Below are 24,601 nucleotides of genomic sequence, written 5' to 3'. Positions count from 1 at the left end.
CAACTGTATGTGATAAGAAAATATCTGTGGTTTTTCTTGGACATAAAATCATGGGTGTTGTGAACATTCTAGTAGTTCTAAACTCATAAATAAAGGCATGAGAGTCCATAGGAAAAGAAAGATGTGATTTTTTTTTTCAGCACTCGAGTTCACAAACCCCTTGAATTCTATCCACAGACCCTGGCCACCCTCTGTATCATATTTTCCTCTGCTTGGGACAGTGCTTTCCTGTGGGCCCAACATTTACTTCCTCAAGAAAGAGGACTTCTAACCCAAGCCTGGAAGCTTGAGGAAGAAATTCCAGGGGCGACCAGACCGGGACGCGCTACGACGTGTGTAGCTGTGCGTGCATTCAACCATTCAGACGTGGAGCAGAGACCTTGGCTCCCCTCCTCTCCAGTCCCTGGGCCACTGGAGGTTTCTGTTTTCTGACTTCCCAGCTAACAACGCTGGAACCCTGCGGTCTCTCTACGGCAGCATCGCCGGCATTACCTGGGAGCTTGTTAGAAATGCAGGAGCTTGGGCTCTAGCCCAGATCCACTGAATCCAAACCCAAATTTTTACTAGCTCCACAGGTGATTTGTATGTACGTGAACCTTGCACTAGAACATTCCTGAGAAGATGTAAAGATGCTTGGAGGCCTGACAGTCCCAGTGACTTTGCCTGGCTAGAACCCAAGACCCCGGTATTTTGGGGTTTTGTCATGTGACATGGGCTACCAAGAAGACAAGCATGAGCTATTCTTTTTCTTTCTTTCTTTCTTTTTTTTTTTTTTTAGTATAGTTGACACAAAATGTTACATTAGTTTCTGGTGTACGACGCAGTGATTCAACAAGTTTATACATTATGTTATGCTCACCACAAGTGCAGTTACTATGATCACCATACAATTCTATTAAAATATCATTGACTATATTCCTATGACATATTCATTCCATAACTAGAAGCCTGTATCTCCTATCCCCCTTCACCCATTTTGTCCATCTCCCCATCCCCTCCCCTCTAGAAATCATCAGTTTATCTTCTGTATTTATACATCTGATACTGCTTTTTGTTTATTCATTTGGTTTTTTGTTGTTGCTGTTTTTAGATACCACATGAAGGAAATCATATCACATTTGTCTTTCTCAGTCTGACTTAATTCACTTGGCATAACACCCTCTAGGTCCATCTGCATTATCACAAAGGGCATGATCTTGTTCTTTTTTATGACTGTGTGTGTGTGTGTGTGTGTGTGTGTGACGTGTATATGTGTTATCACATCTTCCTTCTCCATTCATCTATCAGAGGACTCTTAGGTTGCTTCCATTATCAATAATACAATAAATATAAGGGTGAATATCTTTTTGGATTAGTGTTTTCATTTTCTTTAGGTAACTACCCAGTAATGGAATTATTGGATCAGATGGTATTCCTATTTTTAATTTTCTGAAGGACCTCTGTATTCTTTTCCACAGTGGCTACACCAATTTAGATTCCCACAAACAATGCACAAGGGTTCCTTTTTCTCTACATCCTCACCAACACTCGTTATTTCTTGTCTTTCTGATTTTAGCCATTCTTTTTTTTTTAAGACTTTATTTATTTGACAGAGATCACAAGTAGACGGAGAGGCAGGCAGAGAGAGAGGGAAGCAGGCTCCCTGCTGAGCAGAAAGCCCAATGCGGGACTCGATCCCAGGACCCTGAGATCATGACCTGAGCCGAAGGCAGCGGCTTAACCCACTGAGTCACCCAGGTGCCCCAATTTTAGCCATTCTGATAGGTGTGAGGTGATATCTCATTGTGGTTCTGATTGCCATTTCCTTGATAGCAAGGCCAATGCAAAGAGGCTTCTGGACAAGATGGCGCCCAGAACCTCTCCTTCCACGCAACATGGTCACGTGGGAGAGATGGAACCAGGAAGATATGGGAGATGACCAGACAAGTTAAAGTTGGGGCTTTTGTAAAAGGGCTCTTCTCTGATTTGGCCTTGGACTGGGATACTGTGAGAGTCTCATAGCACAGGTAATGTCAGGGATGTCTCTGAAGTCTCCCAAGACCCAAGACCCTTCTAGCCACATGGTCCCTGCCTTATGCAGCATTATATTATTTATTCCAAGACCCTAAGGCTATACCTTCAAAGGTGATGAGCCCCAGTAGCCAGAGGTAAGGCCACAAAAGGGTTCCTGCAGCCACGTGCCATGCCCACGGCTCAGTGGTCACACTGACCATGATCTAAGCAGTTTTCACGGACTAGTGTGGTGCCCTCTGATCACAACCTAAAGCAAAGGGAAAGCAGCAGCCCCCAAAGTTCTTATTGTTTCAAAATGCACATTTAGCAGACCAGGAAAACAGGGTGGAGGGAAGTCGTGTGCACCCAGCGCCGGGGCTGCTGCCTACCTTTGTCGGGGTTATTCAGCTGGAAGATATCGGGGTGCTCGGGGTCGTCAGGCAGCTGCACCATCCAGCCCACCACGGAGACTTTTTTGCCGGGTGTGGATTTATACTGGGGAAGAACAACATCATGACCGGGAGGCCCATACCCCTCACTCCCCGGGGAAGCCGAGCTGGGCCTGGAAAGGTTCCTTCCCGCCCCTGCCCCTTCCCCCCAGCTCATACCACCTCAAGTCCCAGTATGGAGAGTCCTCTTCTGGGACTTACGTGTTTTCTGTCTGTGCCCCGTAAGGACTTGGCTCCGTAGTACAGGAGGGTGGATCCCGAGAGTATGACCCAGTACCTGGTCCATGAGGACAGCTATGGAGGAAGGGGAGGCAGGGTGGCAACGCTGCATGTGGTGGGGGGGGGTGGAGTCCCCCCTCCCCGCCTGATTCCCAGCCACATGGGTGGAAGGGTGTCCCCTTCCTGCCAACCAGTGCCAGCACAGGCCTCATCTCTTCCCCTGGCCCCGCAGGCATCAGTGTCACCTCCGCCTGGGGGAGGGAGAGCCTCCTCATCAGTGCCTCTGAGCTCTGAGCCCTGACTCCCCTCTCTGGCTCCTTTACTCCAAGAGCCTTGCATTTTTTTCACCTTGTTTAAGGCAGTGCCAAAGCTTAATTTCTGTGTGTTCAGGTGACTTGGGCCCAAGAAGGTCCTGGGGAAAAACATTTTCAAAACACGGACATGCCAAACCATAGCCTAGTCGAACCATAGTATCTGCACTGGGGAGCTCGGGCTGGGACTGAATGGCGGCACGTGGAAGTCTGCAGGGTTCGAAGGCGGAGAAGCCAACAGGGCAGAGCTACAGGTATTCTTTCTGTTTCTCTAGGCAGGAAGGCTGGGATTCCCTCTTCAGGGGGCTCTGCTCCTGGGTTTAGGGAAAATCACTTCAATAAGCCTTTTGGTTTACAAAGTTGAAGCAAGTACCAGCTCCTGCAAGGAACAAGGTTGAGAGGAGCGAGGCCAACCATTCCGAATCACAGCCCCCAAGAGCCCTTCTCCATGCGGGATGCAGCTCCGGGGATGGCAACAGTGACAGCACGGGCTGTCAGACATGTCTGACGACACCCACACATGTGCGTAACACACATGCACATACGTGTCCAACTGAAAGAAGCTTCATGAAACGGACTTAGCTTTATTATACATATGGGATGCTGCTGTTTTCCATTCTACTCTATTCTGCTCACAAATACAGGCCATGACCCACTGGACTGGCTTCATCACTCACTACTGGGCCAACCAACATCTGGGAAAACTCTGCTAGCAGGACACTGTCTCGCCCTGACTCAGAATGACCGAGGCCTGAACTCTGAGTGTGGGAGAGAAGCAGGCAGGTCTGTTCAACAGGCCAGATCTAGGGCCCCATGTCACAGAATGCTCTGTGAGAATCTGGGCCCAAGGACGAAGGGCAGCCTAGGGCCGGGGTTGAAGACTCCCCTTACCCATGAGCCACTGACACCGGCAGACAGAGCAGTGTCTGGAGGGGACAGCTGGGCTGGCACCCTGGCACCTTCACGGTGGGCACAGATAGGAGGGGGTGGTTTCAGGGGGTTCCACGGGCAAGGGCCAGAGCAGGAGCAGGAGGGCAGAGCAGATGGTAGCGGATGCCGCCTGGAGACGCAGCCCACCGTCTGTTGGTAGGAAACCCTTGCAAGGACGCTCTGTGGTAACAGTTCGGGGGTCCCTGCATGCGGCTGAGGCCCTGCCATGGGGGGAGGTCATGGAGCCAGTGACTTGGGGGTCTGGCACAGGTGACCCGGGAACAAGTGGTAGAGCCTCAAAGGCCTCCTGATGCTACTGCCACAGGGAGAGAGGGCACCTGCAGCTGGGAACCGGGCGCAGGCTGCACCGGCCCTCTCAGGGGCAGTTCCAACCCAACGCCCGGGGGTCTGCGGGCTTCCACTCGCCCTCGTCACAGCTCTGGGTCACCACATGCTCGCTGTGTGCACAGCCGTAAGTGACAGTCTTGCTGAGTCTCGGAGACATAGGCACTATTGTATCCCAGTTTACAGATGTGGGGAGTGAGGCCCTTGCCCACTCAGTGGCATAGCCAGGGCCAGAGCCCAGGGCCCTCCCCAAAGGCCCTGCTGCCTCTGGACAGAGGTGGGTCTGCACTTACCGCGGGTCTCCGGCCTTCCTTGAGCAGAGTTTTCCTCCTCAGAGGACCCTCCATGGTGGGCACTGTGGCCGAGCTCCCCAGCGTACAGATGCATGGGCCCGTGGGGCTGGGGGGAGACCACCAGTCAGACACTGCCCTGGAGGAGCCGCGCTCAGGCACCTCTCCCTCCCAGCTCCCCACTGCCAAGTCCATGATGCTGTGCCAGGCCAGAGGACTCAACATGATCAGGGCAGGTGGCCCTGCGCTGGCCACAGCTGGAAACTTTCACCTCCCTCGCCTTTCCAAGTGCCTCAGGCGCTAGGCTTGGTGCAGAGCTTCTTGTAACCCAGACCCCAGGAGCACGGCCTCCTGCTCCTGACCTTGGTGGTGGCTTCCTCCTGGCCCTCCTGAGCTTCTACCTTCCTCTCCACCTGGGGAGCCTGGGGCCCTGCAGCCCTTCCTTGTGTTGGCAGAGCCTGGAGGAGCAGTGAGCAAGTGTGGGAAGGTGGCGGTGGAGTGAGAAGCGGGACCAGGGAGCGCTGCCAAGCCCAGTGCCTTTGCCTCAGGGCTTCGGGCGCCACCTACAGGCAAAGATAGCCAAGTGCAGCACCGGCTGGGACCTGCCGCGAGGCTCTGGATGGCTTCCGGTCACTGGGCAGGTGTCTCCCACAGGCACCTCCCTCAACTGGGTGCCCTTCCTCAAGCTGCTCTTCTTCCATAGGTGAATAAACGGTACCACCATCCACATGGCTGCCTGAACCAGAGATCTGGGGGGGCTTCTCCTCTTTCCCCTCCACCCCAGCAACCTACCCAATCCCAAGGATGTACCGACCCCAAGTCCTACGTATGCCTGACTGCCCCTCTCCGCCATCTCACTCCCCCTACCTTAGGCCAGAACTTGCTCTCCCTTTGGGCCACTGCCCAGTGCTCTTCCCTGGCCTCCCTCAGGCCAGCCTTGCCTTCCTCCTGCATGCTTTCCAGCTCTCCTTGCCATGGCCATGATGACCTGGTTATGCCACTGTTTGTCACTCCCCCACCCCTGCCCCCTGGCTGGGCCGCATCTCCCCAGCCTCATCTCCACCCCTCCCCTCTCTCACTCCCCAAGCCACCCTGCTCTTCCTGCCTCCCTTTGGCTTGGGGTGCACTCATCCCTACCCCTCCCCTCCCTGTACTTGGATTGTTCCCATCACTCTTCCAGTCACTTCTCCACAGAGGCCTTCCCTGTTCTCCCCTCGCAGAACAGCCCACCTCCTCTCCGGGACCATCAGGGATCTGGGATTACCGGTTCAGTCTCTTGGACTGTGGCTTATCCAGCAGCCACGAGCACAGCGCTCGGCGTCCACCGAGCAGCCTAGAGCTAGCTGTCAAGTAAATGAGCACACAACAAATGGATACCTGTAGACGCAGCTCCGGGTTCTGGGAGAATTCCGAACCGGAACCCGCCAGTTGGGCCCCAGCGTGGCATACAGACGTCCCCTGCTTCAGAAGAAAAGGGGTGAGATTTAGCAACAGCCGCGAACAACCAGACACTCGGAGGAAGCAAGGGCATCTCGGACTCTGTGAGCACTGGCTCAGGAGGCTCCGATCCCAGCTCTTCCCGCACCTCCTACATCAAGCTGCAGACACATCTGGGGCACATAGACCTGGAGCTGCCAGGTCTATGAACACGACGCCCCCAGAGCCTCCATCAGTGAGTGTCAGGGGGTGACTAAAACCAGGGCACACGCACTTACCCAATGTGAAGCCGACATGTTTAACAAAAAATGCCATCCAGCCCAAATAGTCCATGGTGAATCCAATTACAAGGGCACACAGAACTGTGGGCAGTCTTGCATGTCGGGCCTGGGGGGTGTTTGTTGCGGGGGGCGGGCGAGACGTGCGCACCATTCTCATTCACTAGGGCACAGCTGAATTCCTCTGTTTGCTGTGTCCTCTCCACCGGACGCCTCCTCTGCTGGCCCCCACTGGACCCCTGCCATCTCCCTGTGGGCTGCTCCTCTGCCTTCTCTCCCACCTGGTGTCCCTTTGCAAAGGGAGCCTTTGCAGGGGAAGGTACAGCTCCCAGAGTGAGAAGTTTAACCTATTTGCGGGGGAGGCGTCCATCTTTCTGTCTCTCCTTTTCACCCTTTCCTCTTTCAGCAGGATGATTTCCTGTGTCCATGTGGTCCTCAAACACCTGCTCACCCCCGCAGCACGGCGTCTCTCTGGGTCATCACTTTCCTGGCCCGTTGGCCAAACAGGAATGTAACCCAATTTATAAGGCCAGATAAGGTTAGGACCGCCTTTGCTGTTCCCTGCTGCCAGTCCTAGGTCGCTGCACACGGCCCCATGGCACCGGACACCTGGAGGGGGGCGGGAGGGGGAGGATGCACTCATTCACGGCGGCAGGTCCGTCCTAGCATAAGTAAGCTCAGGTGCCTCCGAGGCAGGCTCGTGTGGCTCCCTGCCCCTCGGTCCTCCACTTGAGAAGGAACAGTTCTTGATGACCACCTTGTGTCTGTTGTACAGAGGCTCAAGTTCAGGGCAGGTGGGAGTCTGATGGCCGTCTAGGCCAGCTGCCCGTCAGCCCCTCCTCTTTAGGTAAAAAGCCACAGCATTTGCTTGGCCCCCCAAGTCCTCAGAGGTTACAGATCTCAGCCTTTCCCCAGCACACCTGGGTGACAGGCTGACCCCAACCCCACCAAGAGCTGTGGCGCAGATGAGGCCCCAGCTCGCCCAATGCCCAGCCCACGGACCAGATCGCCTCCCCCCTCCCCCCAGCAATTCAGAAAGAGGCTTGCAGTGCAGTGAGTGAGCGGGATGTCACAGGTCATGACTAATCTGCTCTCATTTATGGAAAGCTCCAGGATTCTCACCGTTACTGGAACACTGCCGAGTTCCTCACAACATGGCATAACCCCGTGCTGAAGCAGGCTGCTCCGAGGACTCGCAATGGGCTGCCTCCAGGTGCTTTCCTCCCCAGCCACTACCAGAGATTTCCTAGGAGTCGGGGCAGGATCCAACAGTGAACCTTTCTGTGATGACATTCCTCATGCCCAGGGGACATCTCCCCCTTTGATCTGGATTCCTGCTCTGAGCTGCGACCTGTCTGGAGTTGGAGATGGAGCCTCCCTTTCCAGAGCTGGGTCCGCTGGCCCCTTCTTCTCCACCTTTCTTCTTGTCTTCTTGCCCTGGTGCCCAAGGATAAGGTGCGGCGACAGTGGGCTGTCCACAATGTCTGGTGGTTCCACGAATGGGGGGACGTGGTTGGCGCTGCTACCTTCCTTCCGTCCTCTCCTTCCTGAGATAGTCCACGGCTGCATGCTCAGCAGACGTTTGCCTGACTGACACTTGTCAATGGGGAGCCTTAACTCAGCATCTTCCAGCCTGTCTAGCCTTTTAAGCAGCCTTTTTCCATGTTCTTCCAAAAGGCGTAGGGTGCTCCCCAGTGCGCTGGGTTGGTGGGAGGAATGCAGGGGAGCAGAGCTCACTGGTGAGTGGGGGCTTGCATGTGCAAGGCCATGACACTCAACCGTCTCACTGGAGCTTTATTTAAGCACATTGCCTTCCCCAGAATAGGGAAACTGAGGCTCAGTGATGGGAAGACACTTGACCAAGGCACGAGCCCAGTAAGCCAGGATCTGAACCCTGTTCGGACTCTACAGCCCAAGCTCCTCCCATGCCTTTCAGGGTTGCAGGGAGGCTGAGGCGTCACATGTGGTGGAGTCTATCACGGGGACTGGGTCCACCCTGTGGGTGGCGTCGGGACGTTTTCCTCCCGGAGGCACCACTCCTGCGGATCTCTGCAGCAGCTTGCACTGACCAGGCTTTGTCTGCGTCTGTGAGACTGGATGGCCCCAGCAGCTGTGCGCCCCGGATCTCTGAGGATGGGACCACAGCTCCCTCAGCCTCCTGTCCCTGTGCTAGAGCAATCTTCGGGGGGGTTTGGAGACTGGCGCTTAAGAGCCACTGCCATTTATCAGTGGGGACCATGAGACACGCCATTCCTCCAGCCTCTGCGAGGGGCACTGCTCCCGCCCTGTCCTAGATGAGGACACAGAGGCTCAGGGAGGTGAGGCCACTAAGCCCACTGCACCGGCCGGTCAGTAGGGTTGGAGACGCGAGTACTCACAAAGGGAGGCTGGCTTTCCTGTGTGAGCAGAGGGCCTGTGTCTGTCAAGCTGCTCCCGGTAGGGAAGTCAGAGCCTGTTTCCCTGGACCCTGGAGGAGTGAGTGCCCCTGGCTGTGAAGGTCAGCATAATGGGGACTTTCCCCCAAGGCTTTCAGAACAGTCAGGGTTGTGGGGGCAGCCTTCTCCCCCAGGGGAGCCCTGCCGGGCCGGAGGAGGGCTGTGACAGTTGGGGTGACTCTGGCTGGGCCCAAGCAGGCTAGGATCAGCACAGAGGAGCCAGGATCTTTAGCCACTGGAAACAATCTGATCACGGCCCTGCTTTGAGATTTGCTATTTGAACGTTCAGGGCCAGAAAAATGAAAAATGAATGGGCAGTTATATCTGGTAAACTCAGAAGTCAGAGGATCTCTTGGACTGACATGGGGGTTCCCACTCCAGAATCACAGACACCTTTCCCAGCATGATGCTGGGGCAGAATGTGGCTGAACATAATGTACCCCAGGGAGGCCATTCTACGGTTTCCTCTCAAGGATGATCTTGGGCAGTGGCGGGGAGGAAGGATGCAGCAGCCAACCCTACTCATGGGAAGTCTGGTCTGGGGAAGGTGGAGGCTGGCAACCAAGTAGAACACTTCAGTCCCAAATGCTGTACAAAATGATGACTGTGGTGGTAGTGGCGATAATGATAAGGATGGGCTGATGAGAATGACGGTACGGTGATGATGATGGAGTGGTGGAGAGGATGGGGATGATCAGGATGGGATGATGGAGATGATGGGGTTATGGGGTTGATGGGAATAATGAAGTGACAGTGATGATGGGGATATGAGGATGGAACGATGGGGATGATGGGGTGGTGATGGGGATGATGGGTGCTAGACAATGTGCTAAGCAGTACTTGTTTATTATCTTGTCTAATCACACTGGGATTTTCTATCCTGAAAATAAGGAATACTGTTAGGCAGGCACTATTTTTTTGTTTGTTTGTTTGTTTTAAGTAGGCTCCGTGTCCAGCAGGGAACCCAATGCAAGGCTTGAACTCACAACCCTGAGATCGAGAACTGAACTGAGATCACGAGTTGGATGCTTAACTGGCTGAGACACCCAGGTGCCCCAGGCAGGCTCTACTCCGAACCCCATCTTATAGATAAGGCATCTGAGGCTTGGAGAGGTGGAGTAACTTGCCCAAGGTCACAACACTAGGAAGAGGAAGAGTGGATAGAGCTATCGAGGCAGAAGCAGCCAGGGTCCTGCCTGGGCCAACAGCATCAGGAGAACGCAGACTAGCCAAGGCAGGTCTGAAAGGCATCTCCCCCTCAGCAGGTACACACTAGGTAGCATCATGGAGATTAAATTTCAGAAAGCTCCGCGTCCCTGTTGCTGGTTTAGGAAGCTGCAGAATAGGGAGAAGTCTTGGGTAATAATTACACTGGGGTCTTAGTAATCTTGTCTTAGCAATAGGGTCCTCCATCCCATTTTTCAATGTCAAGTACACAGAGCCCCTTGAGGTAGGAGTGGCCTGTGGAAGGGCCCAGGAAATGCTGTTCATCAACCATGTGTCCACCTGTACCAGCAAACCTTAATGGGAAGCTGTCCCATTAGGCCAGAGCTTGGTCCCAGCCACTTCGGAAGATTGACCTCATCTGTAGACAGGAAGCTGCCACCCTGAGGCTCTGCTGGACCTTGGGACGTCCCTTCCAGCAGTACTTGCCATGGACTTTTACTGTTCTAAGTCACTCACTCGCTTCTCTCTGGGCAATGTCCCTGATCTGCTGAGTGGGTCTCTAGGAGCCACATTTGAACTGCATGTTTAGCTAAGTGGACAGAACAACACCTGATCCAAGCCAGGTCAATCAGATGTTCTCTCATGGCAATTAGGAACCAGATGTGAGAGAAAGAAGGAAAGTCAGGCTCTGTGACTGGTGTAAACATGGGAGCTGCAAGGTATTCCTCTTCCCCTCTGTGAGCTGAGAAGTCTAGAAATCTGGTCTGCAGAGAGCCAGAGGGGAGTGTGGCAGATATATGTGGAGAAGGACTGACTCGAGATGGAAAGAAATCCCGCCTGCTGTCCAGGACCCGACTCGGAGGGGATGTGGGTATTGGAGGAGAGGACGGGCTGAGATTTCTCAGCTGCCTGTGAAGCCACAGCAGCCCAAGGACAAGGTTGAGCCAAAGGCCCAGGGACTGCTGCCCACTGTTTCTCTCAGAGGAGCCTGAGCTCCTTGGGTAGCCTCCTTGTCCAGACTTCAGTGTCTGTTGCTGAAAGCAAGGCAAGAGACAGCATCTTTGGGGCAAGCCCGCATCAGAAGCTCGGCACATCGTCCAACTAGGCTGACACAGGCGGCAGAGCAAGCCGGAGCTGGGGAGACCAGACCAATGGGTGGGTGGGGGCGGGACATGAACCTAGAGATTCCTGGGCCTTGGCCACAGGGGTAGAAGGAAGGCAGAGAGACCCTCCGAGAAAGTCACCCTGAAAACAGCTACTCTCATGTTGCACTTCGGTTAAAGGGACCCCTCACCGCCAGGACTGCCCCTAGACCACCCCCCATCTCTTGAAATGCTGCACAGTTTGGGGTTCAGAAGGTGGCTCTGTACCCTGGCAAACCTGGGCCATCTGCTAGAGTCCTCTGATTGTCTCAAAATAGGAAAAAGGTGTCTTTAAAAGCTCTGATTTGGAGGTAGCAGGCTGGGGAATCTGCCGCCATGACTCTACTTCCCTGGGGTCTCCCTAAAGATGGAAGATTCCACTGGCTAAGAACAAGGAAACCCCACGCATGGAAGCACTGCATCGCCCACCCTCCTGGGCACCCTGGGACGCTTGCGGGGCCGACTGTCTGTAGCAGCCTCTTAGACGGGTCCTTCCCACAGTTCCCTGTCACCCTGGAGGCCAGCCACGCCTGGCTCCTCTGTCCCATGATGACTGAACTGCCATTTGGGGACTTTCCTCTTCACCCACCCCCCACACCCCTGCATCCCCTGCCGGCTGCCAGGAGTTACCGCCGAGTGAGACTCTCAAAAAAGTCAAAGTTCCCAAGCACAAAGCTCCACCTACGAGCTATGTGTATCCAGGCAGCCTCATCGCGTAGAGCTGAGGCTCCTGCCGCTCAGAGGCTGAGACACAGGCCCAAGGTCACACAGAGCTGGCTGTCCTGACCCCAGGCCTCTCCCAGCGCTGCTGGCGGCTTTGGGAAGCCAGGCCGCAATGTTTCGATGGAGACGCTCCCCAAGCGCTTCGGAGACCGGGGCACATCGCCGAGTGACGTGATCGCCTCTCCTGCAGGGACTCGGAAGAGCTGGACTGAGCATCCCTGGGCCACCTCCCATCCCGGCACACGATTAGGGCCTTGCAGCCTCCTCAGACCCCGAGACCCCTCTTGAGGGCCCGAGGTGGTCCTCTTCACCAATGTCCCTGGGCTGCTGCTTAACCATCGCCTCTACCGGAAGCCACCGCGGACCCCGCAGTCTGACTCGGGGACCATGCTGGACACTCCCATGGAGAGCGGCACAGCTTCAGGACCCTCTGCAGACCTGGCATCATCGATTTGTTCCATCTCCCAACCCGACCAGGAGCTGCAACTAGCTCCCCTGTGCCCCAACCCCCGCCGGAAGGGGAAACAGCTCTGCTTCAGAGGGGGCCGTCACTCGGGCCTCTCCCATCCCCAAGGATCCCTCTGCCTCCTCCTCGCCTTTGAGCCACCTGTGTTTCCGGCCTGTCCCTCCCTCGTGCGAGAGCGGCGCTTCCTCACACACGGCGGATGTCGGGCTAGACAAGACGGATGGCCGAGGGCTTCGGGATGAGCTCTGTGACATGCTTTCATAGGTTACCTCTTAAAAACCAATTAGTAAATGTTTCTGATGATCTCTTTTTTTTAAAAGAAATGTTAATTTTTTTCTGGGTGTAAAAGAAACACGTACCCATTGTGGCAGATGTGGAGCATATAGAAAAATAATGAAGGAAGGACATTCATTCAGTGGCTCTAGAACTCAGAGAGAACCGAGATGAGCGACATGACATGCTTTTGTACATACACGTGTGTTCACCTCTTATCATCCGTTTTGTTCCTATTTTTAAATATTTCATTTAAAATGAACTCTTAGGCTAATATTTTTGTTCTCATGTCAGTGCCAAATCAGGCATAAAAAGAAGCACCTGTTAGCTCTTGCTGATGGGCCTAAAATATTCTCTTCCCTCTTGAGTTTCTGAGAAGCCTGAGGTTTGCTCGAGGCTAGCCTAGGGCAGTGTCCACAGTCCCTACTTTCCAGCTCATCAAGCACATGCTGAAAATGCCTTTTCACGGCCGCCTGCCTTCTCTCCTTGGGAAATCACAGTTCGATACGGGGTCCTCCTTCCACTTTTGTCCTCAACCCAGGACACTGAGGCGAGAGAGGTACAGGTTGGGACATGAGGTAGAGTCTTAAGAGAGGAGGGGGCCCGCCCTCACCCCCCCACCCCTGGCCCAGTGACTCTGGCCTCAGGTTGTTGAGGGCGCTGACCCGGGACCACCACTCTGTCCAAAGACAGGGGAGGGTCTTTACAGTAGCCAAACCAACCCCTCCCTGATCTGGCCACCTCATGGCTGGTCTGTTCCCACAGGTCCTGTGGCCTTGCTGGGGCTGAGACAGATGAAGCCACAGAAGGATGAGAGTGGCAGCAGGAGGCCCCCTTCGCCCCCATGAGCCCTTAAGCACAGTCCTAGCAAGAACAGGATTGGGGGGCTGCCATCCCTCCCTAAGCCCACTCTGAGGAAGAACAGTGCAAAGTGTCCCCAGGGCCCTGTGGGCTCCATCACAGGAGCTCATTAAGGTCGCCACTTGAGGGAAGTACTGGGTGCAGCCTGGGTTCCGGCTGTCACTCAAGCCTTCAGGCCCCAGGGTGACATGGCTGTGGGTATGATCTCAGAAAAGACAAACCTGCAAGACGAGACCAAATGACTCTGCACTCGGTCAGACAACTGGAATCCTCCTGCCCGCCCAGTCACAGTGGCAGAAAGGGTGACTGAGCTGGGCCTGCCGACCAGTGGAGGGTCATGTGCTGGTGGCATGTGTCACCGGCCTGGGAGCTCCCTGTCCCTCATGCTCATGTCTCTCATTTGGCTCCATTTCTCTTCCTGGCCTAGGTCAAGAGTGTCAGCAGGGCCGGGGGCCTGGTGGACAAGTCAGTTGTGGGTTGTGACCCCTAAGCTTCGGGGCTGTGGGGCTGCCCCTGCCCTAGCCAGGCCTCTGGGGGCTAGAGAAGCCAGGACCTCTTCATCACACCTCATTCTTCTGGGGGGGTGGGAGGAGGGGCTCTCCGGCGCCACTGGCTGTGGTCCTGAGGTCACTGTCTGCCCATGCACGCGTAAAGGGGTAGAGAAGGCTGTGTTCCTACAGGCTCGGTCAGGACCGGCTGATGGCGTCTCTGAGAAGGGAAGCTGTGCTTTGTTGAGTGTTTTGGAGGCTCTGGAAGAGGAAATCTGTTCCCCTTTGTAGAGCAAGAGCAAAGTGGCCTGGGCGTGAAGGGAGGCCTACGGGGGCTGAGCACTGTGTGGGTGAAGGTGAGGCAGGGAAGCCCTATGAACTGTGGTCCCTGAGTTGTGCAGGAAAGAGTGGCATTTAGCAGAAGTTTCCAATGGCCATGAGGCAAACCCTCCCCTCCAGCTCTCCCACGGGCTCTTCAGGAAAGTCTCAAACGCTCACATGCATTTGAGGGAGTGGATTCTTTCTGGTGGACACGGAAAGAGGCTAGTGCAAGATGGAAATGCAGACTGGAGGCCTGGCCAAAGGAGTTAGAGGCCAAAGTGGGCAGCTTGGGTCTTGGACTGGAGGGCTCATCCTAGCCCCACGGGCATCTTCCAAAGCAGGTGGTCTGCTCCCGTCATCGGGCTAGGATCCCAGAGAATGAGAAACATGACGTTCCCCCTGCCAGCTGCCGGAGACGGGGCTGGGCACCTGCATGGGCGAACCAGCTGGGAGACCAGTTCTTGTGGGAGGTCCCACCCAAAAAGCACTTACTAGAACATTTCAATACATAGTAAATCGAATGCCAAGTTCTAAGTGAAAGAGAGAAAAGAGAAACGCTGTATGTCACAGGACTCGCTACTGGTTGAGCAGAGCACCCTCTATGCGGCAGGAAGCCCCTCACTGTCTCCCTTCCTGGTGGCTCTGCTCTGGCCACGGGAGCGCGTCTGGAGCTACTTGCTGCCCTCAGTGACTAGCATGGCGTCTGGCAGGACGCAGTGGCTTCCTACATAGCCACGGACTGAAATGAATGAGGGAACGAACGAACCAGTGGGTAAGTTCTGGTCTGGATCCTGGCAGCATGCAGAAGTTTCCCACTCAGTGTCCCCCCACTGGCCTGGGGCCAGGGGACACTGGCTTGCCTATAAGCCCCGTATGTCACGGTCTCCCTAGGAGTCCCCTGAAGGATGCTGACACAAGTCGGACTTTTACTCATCAGATCTGGAGTCCACCCTAGAGCCTATCTGGGGTTCTCATTGCCACAGCTGGGCTGGCCCCAGGGCGCAGGCAGCGGGGCCCACTGGCCTGAGCAAGCTAGGCAAGAACAGAGCAAACGTCCCTCCGGGAGTCCTACAGCAGGGACAGAGGGAGCAGGTTCCAAGGGCTCACAGTGTTTGTCCTCCCCCTTTCCAGCCCTCCATCTAGGCTCTCACAGACAGACTGACCAACGGACGTGGGACTAGTCCCTGTAGCTGTCACCATGGCCTCTGGATGGAGCCAGGAGCACAAAGAGGGGGACTCAGTGGTCAGGAGGATGTGGATTTGGGTCAGCCCTGCCCTATCAGAGGAGAACGAAGCAGGACAAGTCACCTCACCTCTCAGAGCCTGCGGACACTGTGAGTCACCGCTGTGTAGGGTTCTTGAGGATTTGGTGAGGCCAAGACAGGGTCTGGCGCACAGGGGATGCTCGACAAAGATCACTTATGACCTATCGTTTACATCCCTCTGTCCTGTGAGGATGTCCTGGGTGGGTTCATCTCCTCTCTGGACATTTTATGATTATGGGGACGGATAAGACAGGAGGCTTCAGCACTAGAGGAGAAGCGAGGAGTGTGGAGAGAGAGAGAGAGAGAGTGTGTGTGTGTGTGAGTGTGAGCACGCACGCACGTGTGTGGGTGTGTATATGTGTGAGCTGTGTGTGAATGTACGTGCGAGACTGTATACCCACATATGTGTGAGTACACGAGCGCACGTGTGTATGAATGTGTACACACACGGGGCATTTCTTAGGAAACGTGCACACGCACGTGGGAGTCTGTGTGTGTGTGTGTAGAGTGTACGTAACTGTGGGAGTGTGCACACACGCCCCTGCACGCCGCTGGAGGGGCTACTTCGAAGGACAGTGCAAATCCGCCTCTGCAGCTTTCCGAGTCAGTGGATTTCTCCCCACATCCCTCACACCCTGAGTCGCCACGATGCCCCTTCACCTTTGGGGGCACCGTAGCTACGGGCGCTCCCCGTTCAGAGCCCATGAGTGCGTGGGGGACACGCAGTGGGTGGATTCCTGAGCAGGAGGCCCCACTCCGGGGGCAAAAGTGCTCACCACAGGAAGCCAAACCCTGGGCTGGGATCCACTTCACGGTCACGGTGCCCAAGGCCTGAGGCCACGCAGGTGTAACACTCTCAGACCCCAGCAGGCGGAGCCACGTGCCCATCTCCACACCAGGCCCATCTTGGGCTTCTGGTTTTGAGAAGCCACATTTCAGACCAAATCTGCTCGCAGGTCTCCTCGGCAGCTCAGCCTGAGGAAGAGGTGCCAGCCTCAGGCTCCTGGGCCAGCACTGGGCCGGACGATGAGTGGGGCTGCTCAGAGCATGGGGCTGGGACCCCCACCCCACGCCCATCCTGCTCTTCCACCCCCCCGTCTGAGCGGGCCCTGCCCCTGGGCCGAGCTGACCTGAGGAGCCACAGAGCAGCCTCCCCAGCCTGGGCCAGTGAGGGGCAGTGGGGGTGGGGCTGGTCCCTGCCCAGAGCCCTGAGTGCCACCCTGGGAGAGAGGCTGAGCTGAGGCCACACTCACCTTTCCAGCCCTGAAGACATCTCTTCACTAAACTCTGAGCTCTCACTACTGCCTGGAAAAGGAACACAGATCAATGAGCGTGGCAGCCTCACAGAAGAGCGGCCAACCCCACAGGAGTCCGTTCTCCTGGGTCAGCAGGCCCAGGGCCCTGAGCTCCACAGACATGCGGGAGACACGGCTTTCTGACCCCGGGGGGATCCATGTGACTGGGGGTTTTGCTGCTGCCACTTCTCACTCGCTCTCCTGGGACAGTCAAAAGAAGTCTCCCCTACTGTTCCCGGTAGGTCCTCCACCCTTCCCACTGCCTCCTGCCCACCCCTGACCCCGCAAGGCTGCTCCTGGCTATGCACTGGCCCGCCAGGCCCTGCGCCCCTCAGCCTGCATGTCGGCCTGGCCTGGCCCTACCACAGCCTCCCTCCTGGACCAAGTGAAACCAGTGCTAGAACAAGCCTCACCAAGTGAGGACACGGGCCAAATGAGCGCTTCTTTTCCCAAGGGCCAAGACTGTCACAGTAACTGCCTGGCATGAGACAGAAGCCTTGCGGAAGTGGCCCCTTGCCTCCTGGCCAGCATACACAGGAGAAAGGGTCCATCTCCCCCAGCTGGCCTTCTGGGGCGGACTGGGACACCTGCTCGCCAAGGCCCGGCTCTCGCCGCAAGGACGCCTCTCACGGCACACTGCCCAGTCCTCTGTGCTCTCCCTCAGGCCTTGGCACTGCCTCACTTTGGCCCTCTGAGGGCCGCCTGCTGGCACCGACTCTGGGCAGGGGGAGAGGGGGAGGGAGGAGGTCTCAGGTCCCTCGGGAGTCACCGGGTGGTGAGGGCTCCAAATAGGGCACACGCACGCATGGTTTTCGGCTCCATACAGAAAAGTGTCTGAGTTTTCCACGAAGAGGAGCGGAGAACCAAACCGCCTGATGATCCCTGTCTGGATACTGGAGAGTGTTGTGTCTGACTCAGTTTTCTGAGTCAAGGCTGGGGGCTCAGGCACAGCTCAGCAAGTTTCCTGGGATGTAAAACAGCTGCCCTGCTGCTCCGCTGAAGGCTTTGGGGGCTGGCGTTTCCCAGACTGGTTCCTTGGAACCTCCTACCCATCCCTACCTCATTCCAGAACACTCCAAGGAAAAGGGTGCCATGACCAGACTGGGAGAACCTGCAGACTCTACCGCCTTTTTGGTGATCCATAATGCCCATCGGCACATTCAAGGCTCTGAGAACAGGCCTGCTTACCTGGTTCAACCCAGCCTTTCCCCACCCTACTCACCCCGGAATTCTTCTCTCCAGCATACTGACACCTATGAACCACGGGCTGCACTGTCCTGAGCTGTCATAAACTCCTGACTGGGTCCAGTGAGGATGACTTCCTCCCAGGCCAGAAGGGAGACATAGGCCTTGCTTGTCACAGTCTTTCTGGCAGTGGGAGAGAGCTGTCCCCTCCCCCCCAGTGATAGTGACTCAGAGACCTCCCTCATTTCGCAGGTATGCAGGACCTGGGATCCCCACCCTCCCCCCAACTTCCTCCGGGGGCTCATGGGCCCCCAACCAGACCTCAGGAGATCAAACCCCTACCCTGGCGACTCCCTAAGCCGCCACCAGCCCTGGGAGGGCTCCCTGTGAAGGGAAGCAGACAGACACACAGACACACAGACTACGGAAACACAGGCAAACCGAAAGGCACGGCCAGTGGACAGTGTACTTGTCTGATGGTTGTAATGACAGGTGACCTGGGCACTACAGAGGGACAGGCCTGTGACCAGAGCACAACAGTGTCCTAGCCCTGACTCAGCCTCTCTCCATCCTGGCCTCAGCGATTCGGCTTGTGTTCCTTCTATGGACACAAGTACCATTTCTGGCTCTAGCTCAAACACGCAATTTCATCCCTGAGGATCAATTTTTCATCCTCCGAAACTCTGGCTTCTCAGTGTGAAGACAAGTATACAAGAAGAACCCGGTGGCCCGCCCCGCTGCTGTCCCCAGGCAGCTTCACCTACTGCTTCCCCTACTTGGCTTTGCACACGGGGGCTTGTGGTGTCCCCAGGACAGAAGGCCCCCTGGGGCATAGCCAGGCTTTGGCAGCTGCCAACCAATAACAGCGGGTCTCAGGTGTGCATCCGGCGGCTCCTTCCACCTGCCTGCTGCGCTCGGAGCACCCAGTGGAACCCCGGAGACCGGGAAGCAGAGGCCTCCCTGGCTTGGGCGACTGCGGTAGGGAGCCCTTTCTGCAGGGGGTGGGGGGCCACCGGGCGCTGCACAGTGACAGAGACAGACACGGAGCACACACCAGACTGTGGCCCGCCCGCTGTCGTGTGCAGGCCGGAGACGCTTACCTAGGGAGAGTCCATTGGTGACGGCAGAGGAGGAGGTGAGGGCGAGGGCCCTGCGGGGGCTGCGGGACTCTAGGACACTGTCGTCCAGCAGGTGCCTCGCTTTCTCCGATGGGAATGTCGCACTTTTACTCTCAACTACACTCAACTGACACATCATACTGGAAAATGGAAAGGAAGAAAGAAGGCAAAGCTCCTTATCTGTGGCATAACAGCGAGCACACCTGCACGTGCACGGGGGCCCTGAGCAGACGGCGCAGCTGGAGGAAAAGGACTTCCGCCCAGAAGCATGGTGCAAGTCCAGGCTCTGCCCTAGCTCATGGCGTGACCTTGGGCAAGTCGCCTCCTTACTCTGAGCCTCAGTTTCTCCATCTGTCAAATGGGGACTAATGATACTTGCCCTGTGTCTCTCGGGAGGACGACAAGGCTCAAGTGAGCAGACAGTGCTTGCGAACGATGCAGCCACACAGGGGAAGGGGCGGCGTGACCTGCGGCCAGCATGCCTGGCTCTGGAGCCACACGCCTGGTCCAGATCCTTGTGTCAACCTTGCTCACAGCTGCAAAGTACTCCACCTGACTGAGTCTCAGAGGATGGCTTCTCACAAGGTATGAAGACAGCACCCACCTCGCACGCCTGCAGGGGCTCAAGGACGTAAGGCACGGCAGGCACATGGCGGAGCATCTAACCAGGGCAAAGCCCGAAACACTCAGAGATGACCCTTCCCCTCCGGCCTGTGAGGGACCCCAGGGCCAGCTTGAGCTGCCTGAGGCTTGTGTCTTAGTGGAGGAAGAAAGGAAGGGAGAGAGGCACGGAGGGAAGGAGAGGAGGGAAGAACAGAGGGAGGAGGGACCCAGCTGTTCAAGAGTCTGTGCCCAAAACCCTGGGGACACAGGCCCGGCCATGATGAGGCCAGAAGGGACCTGGGTGCCCCCACCCCCGGCTGTCAGTCCCATATGGCCGGGCAAACCAGCGGCAGGCTCACTGCCCTTCGGGCTTTCTGAAACAACGGGCGAAAAGAGACCCTGAGCCCCAACACTGGCAGATGCCTGTGCCTCGAGACATCTGGTGATGTCCTGGATAACAGTCATGATGTCCAGTGGACTCTGGAGTTTTCCATAAGGGAGGCACTAACTGAGCTTGGGTAAAGCTTCTGGAATCCCACCATCGTTTCCCTGCACTTCCCCGTCTGCTTCCTCCATCGGCTCCCGAACCAGTGATGCTCACCACTGGTACACAGGCTGTGCTGCCCCAGCCTCCCTCCCAACTCCTCTGAGCCGGTGTCAGCCTGGGGAGAGGGCACCTGCCAGGGATACCGAGAGCACTCAGCAGACGGATAAGGGAGCCCCCCAGTGGGCAAGCATTCCCAGCAGCCCTGGAGCCCATGTCCCACACTCAGCCCAGTCTGGAGCCCACGGCAGGTGTTGGGGGGTGCGGGGAGATGCTCAGTCACCCACTTGTTTCCCAGGCTGTGGCTCTTCCTGTGTCTCGGGACAGGGGGTGTGGGGAGGCTGCCCGCAACAGATGCATCAGGACAGGTGGGCCGTCGGCTGAACCTCGCAGAGCTGGAGCTGGCGGAGGGGCCTGTGAACAGAACAGGAGAGAGAGAGCAATGGTCAAGGCAGGCTGGGGAGGCTCAGAGGTGGTGGCCCCGGTGGGGTAAGGCACTAGGCCTGGCTGCCATAAGCAGGACAAGGCTCACAGAAGCCTCGAGGCTTTCTACTCATGAGACACAGACCCCTCACTGGCAGGATAACTAGCCTCTGAACTGTCAAGATGGCTGGTGTCCTGCTGCACACGGTGTCCCTGGACCGGACAGTGCCATTGGCTAATACAGCGAATGTGCGGATGGAGGTGGGGGGCACAGGTGGGAGGCAGGCATGGGGACTGGCAGCCTAGCTTGGTCTCCCCACGGCAACATTTCTCCAAGGCACCCAGCTGGGTGGCAGAACTCAGAGCTCACAGTGTATCTTCTGAATCGAAGTCCAGTGTCCGTGCCCTGTGCCCCCGTGGCCACTTTCTGTTCTCTGCTCATTCAGCCAAAGGGGATGGGGGGCTTCTCGGGGAAGCAGTGGCTTTCCTGCAGTAGGCCATGGCTAGGGAGGCAGGGGCTGAGACGCCAGGCCTATCCATTACTGGCTGATGACCTTGGACAGGTTATTTCACTCGATCCCTGAGCTTCAGGTTTCTCATCTGGAAAGCAGGAGTAACTCAGCTGACCTTGCAGGTGGTTGGGAGGTCATGAGGTCACGTACGTGGAGTCTCACAGACAGTGCTCCTACTTGTTTGATTCTGGTAATTATTACCATGTCTTCCTCAGCCTTAGCATGGGGTCAGTGGGAGGTCACGAGAGCAGGGTCGGGGGGGGCTGCTGGGGCCACAAACCGCCCTGGGTGCTGAGTGTGGAGACTGAGGCAGAACCCTTTGTGCGGCCACGTCCTGGGCTATACAGTTGGAGGGGCAAGGTCCTGACCACTACTGTGGTAGTGGGAAGGGAAGTCTTGAAGGGAGGGGACCCCAGATGCTAGTCTAGCCTTAGCTACCCAGGACAGACGCTGGAAGTTAAGAGCCCGCGCTTCCACAAAGGAGTTGGCCGCTCCCTGCACAGCACATCGACACACAGAGAGCCGACAGGCTGCTGCCCAGCCACGCGGGCGAGCTTCCCTGCAGGGCCTGTGAGGTCCACGCAGGGCTTCAGACCCTCCACCACAAGACGCCGCAGATCCACACGGGGCCTAAGGGTTCCCTGTCCTCCAGCACGCCTGGCTCATCCCCATTTTCATGTCCTAAATACTGAGCCCTGTTCCCAGCCTGTCACTGAAGAAAGCCTAGCTCCCTCCCGGTACTCTGGAAGGTTCAGGAGGCAGGCGAACACACCCCGTCCGGGGCGCGGACTTCCCGCTCCCTGCCGTTGGCTCACCTCTGCCTCCCGTCCACAACCCACAGGGCACACACACCTCCTCCCTCAGACCCCCGCGCCCCACCACCAACCCCTCTGTCCTTGAGCCCCTTGCGCAGCTTGTGGACCTCTCCCTTTCAAGCAATGCTGCTCCTCCTTCCATGAGGAAGCTGTGGCTGTCGGGTCCAGCCTGCGACTGTCACCGGTGGCCGCACCCACACGCGGCTCCCTGCTGGGCCCGGGGCTTAGAACTTGTCTCCTCCCGGTTCTACCTGCTCCCTCTGAGAACTCACGCCATCACCTCCCATTCTCTCCCCAGGCCCCTTCCCCAGCCCTCTAAACACACCCTTGTCTCTCCTTCTCTGTGAAATAAGGTCCCTTGGCCCCGTCTTCCTCCCAGCCAGTCGCGCCCCGTCAGAGGGCTGTTCTCGAAGCTCCGCTTCTGTCCTCCACACCCAGCCTTCAAGTCACTGAAATCTGGTTTCCACACCCAGTGACATTTCCATTGACCTCCTTTTTGTGAAACTAACGAACACCGTTGTCCTTCTCACCAGAGCCTGTGGCATCTGGTGCCAATGACCAGTCCTTCTCGAAACACCATATGTCCTGGGTGTCTCGGTGTCCGTGTGTCTCACTCTCCTGCCTCTCTCCGTGCATCTTCGCCACTGTCGCTCTGGCTCCTCCGTGGGCTGCTTATCCTCCAACAAGCTCTCACGCTTGTGTTTTCTACACACGCTTCCCTCTTTGGCTCCTGATTTTGATTTAATTTATCTCACCAGATATGCTGATGAGTCTGAAATGGACACTTTTCTGAGCCTGAAACCAAGAGACCCAGGACGTTTTCATCTTAACTTCCGTAAGGTATCCCAAGTTCAGCTCAGTGAAGGCTGAACCTGGAGCCTCCTCCTCTGTTTCCAACTCTGGACACTCTGACACCTGGCCTGGAAGGTGGTGTCATCTCGGCCTCTCCTAGACTGTGACTTGTCTCTTCTCTTCTTATCTCCTCTTCGTTTGCCATACACAATCGCCAAGGCCCCCAGATTTTGCACATCTCCTCGCACCCATCACTCATGTCACTGCATGGTCTGAGTCCCCACACTTTATCTTCTGCCTCTGAAATCCAACCCCCATACGGCTCCATGAGTGTCTGAAAAAATGAGAAGCCGGACACACCATCTTCTTGCTTGCAACTGCTGATGCCATGGTGTTCACACACTGCCTAACCTGGCTATTTAAGCTGATCTTAAAATCTTGTTGGAAAAATAAAGGGACAAAGTAGCCAAAACAGTTCTTAAAAACAGTAAAGGCCTCGCCCTGCCAGATATCAGAACAAAACACAAACAACAGTGATTCACATAGTTTGGTCTTGGGGCAGGGATAGAGAAACAGTTCAGTAAATCAGAAGGGAGAGCCCAGATTTGCTTCTTCGTGGTGGTGGAATTACACATCAGTGGGGAAGGGAGGGTGTGTTTAGTATATGGCACTGGGCTCCATTTGAAGAAAGATGAAATTAGAGTCCTCCCACCTTATATTACAGAAGCAGATTCATGTCATGAATGTGAAAATCAAAAATGTGAGACTACTGGGAAAAAAATACAAGGCAATCTTTATGACCTTGGAGGAAGAAATGAAAAGCATAAACCCTAAAGGACAAAAAAAATTGAATACAGGGGCACCTGGCTGGCTCAGTCAGTTAAGCGTCTGCCTTCGACTCAGGTCATGATCCCACGGTCCTGGGATCAAGCCCCACATCGGGCTCCCTGCTGAGCAGAGAGCCTGCTTCTCCCTCTACCTCTGCCTGCCGCTCTGCCCACTGTGCTCTCTGTCTCTCTGTCAAATAAATAAATAAAATCTTGAAATAAAATAAAATGAAATGAAACATTTCTTCTCCAAAACAAACAAATAAAAGACCGCAAAAATGATGTTAAAAGGCAAGTTGTAGTCTGGGAGAAGAGATCTATCACCACATCACTAGCAAAGGATTCGTGGTGAGATACATGAAGAACTTCAAATATCGGTGAAGAGAGACAAACCATACAGAGAAGATAGGTAAAGGACACAAATGGGAAATGCACGTGCACAATCACTACTACAAAGAGACATGCTTAACCTCACTGGGGATAGCAGGAATGCAAATTATATAGTAGAAGTGAGGAAAAAAACTCTCTTACCTTAATAGATTGTAAAAATTAATTAGCCTAACGATGTCCAGTGCTGGCTAGGATGTGAGAGGAGGGGGATGCTAGTTCGGGGCCCACAGGAGTGCCCAATACTTGGAAAGCGGCAACGGCGAGTGAAGGTGAAGGTGCCAGGGCTCTGCGTGCTGGCGGTTCCAACTCGGGGGATCCGAGCAAACGCCTGCAGATGTGCACAAGGAGACGCGTGCACAAGGATGTGCTACGTAGCACTGCGTCCAACGGCAGAAGAGGGGAAACCGTCCACATGGCCCTCAGGAGGGAAATGGATGAATGAGCTGTGATCTATTCATCCAGCAAATTCTACAGAGCAGGAAAACCGTGAAGAAACCAGATTTAAAGGTATCAATACAGATTAAATCCTAGAAGCAACTAGAAGTGGAAAGTGTAAGGTGCAAAAGTGTTGTTTACATTGAGGCATGATGCCATTTGTGTAAACATTTTAGAACGTGCAAACCATGTTCCAGTTCCAGGCTACCTGGGGTATCTCAGAAGCGGGCTCTGACAGATGGATCCATGACAAGGACGCCCGGGAGGCGG

The 24,601-nt window shown here is 55.7% G+C and overlaps 1 protein-coding gene across 10 annotated transcripts in view; it reads right to left on the bottom strand.

Annotated features, from left to right (window-relative positions):
• Positions 1 to 24,601, bottom strand: part of RALGPS1 (Ral GEF with PH domain and SH3 binding motif 1) — a 268,752-nt gene that overhangs the window by 6,345 nt on the left and 237,806 nt on the right. For 6 of the 10 annotated variants that reach the window (XM_032865898.1, XM_032865897.1, XM_032865892.1 and 3 more), the window contains 7 exons: positions 20,425 to 20,551; positions 18,973 to 19,130; positions 16,646 to 16,697; positions 5,914 to 5,997; positions 4,540 to 4,645; positions 2,643 to 2,735; positions 2,382 to 2,487 (listed from right to left, as the gene is read on the bottom strand). In XM_032865898.1, the coding sequence (XP_032721789.1) occupies positions 2,382 to 2,487; positions 2,643 to 2,735; positions 4,540 to 4,645; positions 5,914 to 5,997; positions 16,646 to 16,697; positions 18,973 to 19,130; positions 20,425 to 20,551 (726 nt within the window). The remainder of the gene's footprint in view (positions 1 to 2,381; positions 2,488 to 2,642; positions 2,736 to 4,539; positions 4,646 to 5,913; positions 5,998 to 16,645; positions 16,698 to 18,972; positions 19,131 to 20,424; positions 20,552 to 24,601) is intronic. The other 4 variants (XM_032865901.1, XM_032865899.1, XM_032865896.1 and 1 more) reach the window with 3 other exon arrangements.

This window comes from Lontra canadensis, unplaced genomic scaffold, assembly GCF_010015895.1.
Source record: "Lontra canadensis isolate GAN:19392208 unplaced genomic scaffold, GSC_riverotter_1.0 scaffold30, whole genome shotgun sequence".
In the NCBI taxonomy this organism is placed as follows: domain Eukaryota; kingdom Metazoa; phylum Chordata; class Mammalia; order Carnivora; family Mustelidae; genus Lontra; species Lontra canadensis.
The sequence above is the reverse complement of the archived record's forward strand: the minus strand, read 5'-3'. Positions and strand labels throughout refer to the sequence as shown.